Raw genomic sequence first — 5,298 nt, forward strand, 5'->3', positions numbered from 1 at the left:
CCCCCCCAAAAAAAACCCCGAAGATGCACAGTGTAGGTCAAATACCTGTCATATTTTTCTGTCCATGTGTCTTCAATGTTTTTAAACCTATCCTGATCAAATTCAATTTCCCATTGCAAAATATTTATCTCCTGTGGAAACAAAACAAACCTGCAGCAGTTCATTCATGCAAGCCTCTCACTGAAAGGAAGAAGAGGAACTGCTAGTGCTGACTTTGGTACTAGCGGAGATCTAGATGACCAGCAATGATGACAATCTATGATACTGCTAAAAACAGATTTGGAACCAAACACCAGAATGTTTCTGCATCCCTTATCTATAGATTCCAGACCGTGTTGCAAGAACTAATGTTTGTAAAGGCCTATGAAAAATCAAACCCACGCTGTTACCCCGTCCACCTTTGTCCTCCCTATGAAAAGCGGGCACCCATTTCTTAGACTTGTTGGGAAGTTCCAGCTTAATATCTAAGAAATAGTGCAACCCACTCTGACAGACTGTGAAACTCACAAAGACCAACTGAAAAGTACAGTGACAACTCTGGTAACTTTCAGGTATTGTTGGTACACATTACAGCATGAAAACATTTACATCAAGAGAGTGATACATTAACAGTCTCCCTTTCTCTTAAAAAGGAGTAAGAATACTTACAAAAAGGACTGGAACTAATGGCAGATTTGTGCCAAATTAAATAAGCAGTTTGGTAACCCCTTATTAACAGCAACGGACTTTATGTTTTTGCACAGGTGTGAAGGAAACACACACCCTTACCTTTTCTAAAGTTCTCTTTTCTTCCTCAGTTTTTTGAAGCATTGCTTTTGTATGACTAGTAGCTTTATTAAATACTGCCTGCAAAAACAAAAGAGAGTATATCTGTCAAATACTGTAACTAAGTTTCTGCAATTTGACTTCAGCTGAATTTTCAGTTTTACATCAAAAGAAGTTCACATTTGTAGTTAAATGTGAGTGTGAAGAATTACAAACACTAGCAACTTGATTGTAAGTCCCAGTGGGTTCTAATTTCAAGTCACTAAGTATCTGTCTTGCGTAACAAACTTGTGTCTCCATCCCATAATCTCTCCTATTGAAAAATAAACCATCATCTAAAATGACATCATATCTCTTCAGTGCTTGTCCACAAAATCAGCATTTAAAAAAAAAATTGTTTACAACATACTTACATTTTGATACAGGTTTGACTTACTAAGAATGGCTGAGGGTAGAAACTGCAAAACCATAAACGGATAATTCAAGTCAGCTAAAAACCAGGAACTGACTTCAACATAATACATTGTGATGGCAAATAAAAATATTAAACTGTAAACCAAAGACTGACCCAACATTTAATGCATACTGTCCTCTAAGACGACAGGTAGAGTAGCCAACTGAAAATATTTGTGTTTGCAGCAGAATTTCAAGCACTGTCAAAACCTGTAACTTAAAAGGCCTGGAAAGAAAACCTTATTCTTTAAGTTAAACAGCTAAATCTTCAAGGGTCCTCAGAGATAAAATTGTAAGAATTGGCTACAACAGTAAAGTTGTAAATAACAGTACATAATTGCAATGGTTCCGTGCAGAAAAAGTAGTAAATTGTACAGCCTGAGAGCGTAGGCACTTGCAGACTCAATGCTTTAAATTACAGCCCTGGAAAGAGTTTAATGTTTAGGGGATGTGGGGGTGTGTTTGATGAGGAATGGAAGGAAGATTTCTTCTGTTTTCTTTCTTTTTCCACCAAGTACCTAAATTATTTGCAAACAACTCTTACCATGCTCTGCAGAATTCTTAGGGCTTCATCTTTTCCTTCAAGCTGCCTTCGTGATGCCTCAAGCTCAACCTTCAAAATTTCAACTTCCTGAAGCAAAATAAAATAGGCACACACTGAGAAAAAGCCAAGGTAATCCTGCTAAAGCTTGACTGAACAGCAATGTAAATTTGCCCTCTTCAAAAAGCAAGTATGATTCTTCTCTGACTAATAGCTTGCTTGCGACGAAGAAACATCAACTGTGCATGTTAGCAGAAAATCCTTAAAGAAGAATACTTGTAATTATTATTCTTTCTTTTCTCTTACAGTGTATTTGGAAAATAAACCACTAAATACTAAATTTTCCTTCCTAAATAAGTTGTATATAACAACACAGGTCTGGAGGTTTAAAATAAGTAAGCAAAACAGAATAGCAGCTACACATGCATGCAAATACATGCAGTAGATACAAAAATATAGTAAATATTACAAATATTTACTAAAATATAAATGCTACATTAATATGATGTACTATATATTCTACAAAATATCCATACTCTATAGTGCAGGTATCATGTTAGGACTTTTAGATCAAAACCACTACTTGTCCACAACAAAACAACAATAACAAAACAGATTCATGCCAATCACGTCTTTATGCAACATTCCCCCCTTCAGAAGAAAGCAGTTTTTCAGTTTCCAACTGTTGTAAGAAATCTACTGCTTTGTATACTTATCTTTCCTTAAGCCCTATGTAGGTCACTCAGTTGTTGTCTTGTCATACAAAACTTTCTTCAGAGTTATTCCGTTCTATTACTTCAGCAATTGATACTGGAATTGTATCTGGGAGCAGTAGCAATTGATCAGTTTTGTCTAATTGAAAATGAGTAAGGTTCCTTGACATTTTAACTTGCTGCACATTGAAGGTTCTTCAGACTAACACAGCTTGAAAATGACCTAGAACTGGCTATCTCAAGGCTAAAGAACACAGTGCAGATGAAGTGTGTATTTTCACAGCTGAGATCACCCTGCTTTTTCTGCCTGGACTGGTACCAACACACCATCACATTTAACCACAGTGAAATTAAGAGGTAGGAGTTAGCTACCTTTCAACAAAAATGCAGTAAAAGCCCAAAGACTATGCTGTTTACGCTGCAGATTTTCTGGCCCAAAGCTTACTAAAAAAAAAAAAAAAAAACCTGCAAGAAAAGGAGTACAATCTTTTTAATATTCTCTACATCTTTAAAAATACTTCTCTCTCTGCTCCCCACTCCCAAAAAAAGGGAAAAAAAGTCCAGAGTATAAACTGCATCTCACACTGTGATTTCCTGGCATAAAATTCAATGAAGCTTCCAACTAGCACTCTAATTTCAAGAACCTGATCCAAGATTCTGGACATGCCAAGATCCTCAGCTAAAGTAACACTGTGCTTTATTTTGCCACATTAAAAGGAAACACAGATTTCAAGAGCAACACACTTGGCACAGTTACTAACCTCTAGAGCTTCCCGAAGTTGTTGCTTTAGTTCTTCATTTGACACTGCAGTGTTAGCTTCTGTAAGATTGATGGGAGGTCCTGAATAATGAGATACTAAAATATTTAAAAAAGAAAACGTAAGAAGTTGCTTTACCCTGAAAAGAGGTAACACTCAGAGGTGGATTTTCATCTTCGTGGGTTTTCTTTTTTCTTCTGAAGCTAGTACAAAGATTTAAGAAATATGCTCAAACACATTGCTTCACAGTTGAAGAAGTGAAATGGGACAAAATATCAGTGTAAAAAAAACTAAAATAAGGATAATTATTTTAGTATTTCCTTTAAAAAAAAAACTGCAAAATTGCCATCTTGATTGAAAAAAATATTTTACTATTTCAGATTCTTTTTAGATTGTAACTTTTCAACAATCAAACTCAACACAAGAACAGCTTCATTATTTAGAAGTAGGGGCAATATTCAAGGGAAGAAGACCAAGTACGGTGGTGGAGTATCTCACAAGATCCACTACTCTTCTAAACAAGCTGTTACTACTTGTACTTTTTTTCTTAAACTGAGCATCACAGACATTCGTTAAGATGCAGCCTCCTACTAAATCACAGTCAGGTTTGTGTGGGCTTTAGCCATGCTTTCATGGCTATTGCTGTGTGAAAGACCTAGATCTGAGAGAAACATCACAGAGACCAGCAGGACTGTGGAAGCAATAGGAATTATGCTGCTCTTGTACAATCTCACTGAAGAAGCTGAAACCAGTAAAGAATAATTACATGGCTTAGCTTACTGTGCTGTGTGGAGAAGATAGTAGGGACGTGTTCTAAAGGAGAGAAATAAGCAAATTATACAGAAATACTTCAGTCAAAATACTTAAAATGGCTAAAAATGTGAGGCAAAGTGTAATGCACAGCACTGCCTATATTTGATTGTATTTACAGCAGTGTTGTCCTCACAAAAAAGAATTAATGCCAACACTGTTTCTAAAACCAACTTCTCAACCTCAAAAGTACACCAATTCACAAATTTCAACTGAAGAGCAAACAGGATTTGAATATTTAGCCATAAGCTTTAGATACAATCTCCAGGAAGCCACACTTAAACCAGGAATCTGAGCAGTTCCATTTTTTTATATATGCATTTAAACAATGCTGTCCCCCACCGCAGGAGGCTCTTCACTAAGTGTCACCTCCAGTTATGAAAGTAATCACTTTTTAAATGGTCATTTAACAGTAAGAAGGGTCACAGCCTCATTCACTGGAAAGCAATTAAGCTGTTCAGGTTTCAGGATGGAGATCCAGGAACAGATACCGCTCTGCTGCCCCAGTGGCACTGAGCATCTCCTCTTGTGACACCACCAGCAGAGTTAGAGGCTGCACCAACTCACCCGCCAGCATCCTAGCAGGCTGTGCAAGACACGCGCACGTGCTGGAATCCTTCAGATTTCAAAGTGTTTTGGCAAACGCTTTGAACCAAACTTGATGACACCTTGTGAAGAGCCGAACTGTTCAGTTTTGCTAACACGAGATTTTCTCACGGTGAATAATTACCTTCCAAATTACTCTTACCAGGGCTATTTAGTCGGGTTGAACCAGTGACAGGCTTTTTGGACGATCCATCGTGAAGAACGTTTCGTTGTGAGCGGGCAAGAGCCGCAGCATCACTTTCTTCCACTCTCTTTGCTGACAAGAGAGAATCACAAACCCTTCCAGATCCCTTCCTACGTCTAAATGAATAGGAGTTTTGTAAACTTTCTCCTTCGTAAACACCTCCAGGTCTTCTCCCAAGCCCGTTTCCCAAATCTCCACATGTCATATCATCCTCTTCGGCTTCCTCCATCTTCTCCTGGGTTGGTTTTATTTTTTTTTGGTTGACGGCACTTCACTTACTGGCAGTGTGAACAGTGCCTCCCTCAAAACGAGTATTTTACCTAGAACAACAGAAAAAATCCGTAATCAAACAGCAGAACACCACTGCAGTGAAAAGTCTGAAGCTGTCGGCGGGTGGCCGCCCCCAAGGCGGGTTCGGAAAACCCGGCTCCCGTCGCACGGGGAAACACTCCGAGAGCGAGACCCCCG

General features: G+C 38.2%; 1 protein-coding gene across 1 annotated transcript in view; it reads right to left on the reverse strand.

The window, feature by feature from the left end:
* The window catches only part of CCDC125 (coiled-coil domain containing 125), a 12,138-nt gene extending 7,079 nt beyond the window's left edge, over window positions 1-5,059 (reverse strand). The window contains exons 1-5 of the mRNA XM_010159954.1: window positions 4,789-5,059; window positions 3,234-3,328; window positions 1,763-1,849; window positions 769-846; window positions 46-131 (exon numbers count right to left, since the gene is read on the reverse strand). Of these exons, the coding sequence (XP_010158256.1) occupies window positions 46-131; window positions 769-846; window positions 1,763-1,849; window positions 3,234-3,328; window positions 4,789-5,059 (617 nt within the window). The remainder of the gene's footprint in view (window positions 1-45; window positions 132-768; window positions 847-1,762; window positions 1,850-3,233; window positions 3,329-4,788) is intronic.
* Window positions 5,060-5,298: the final 239 nt, after the last annotated feature.

The sequence above is a fragment of the Eurypyga helias genome, unplaced genomic scaffold (genome assembly GCF_000690775.1).
Source record: "Eurypyga helias isolate BGI_N326 unplaced genomic scaffold, ASM69077v1 scaffold51799, whole genome shotgun sequence".
Lineage (NCBI taxonomy): Eukaryota > Metazoa > Chordata > Aves > Eurypygiformes > Eurypygidae > Eurypyga > Eurypyga helias.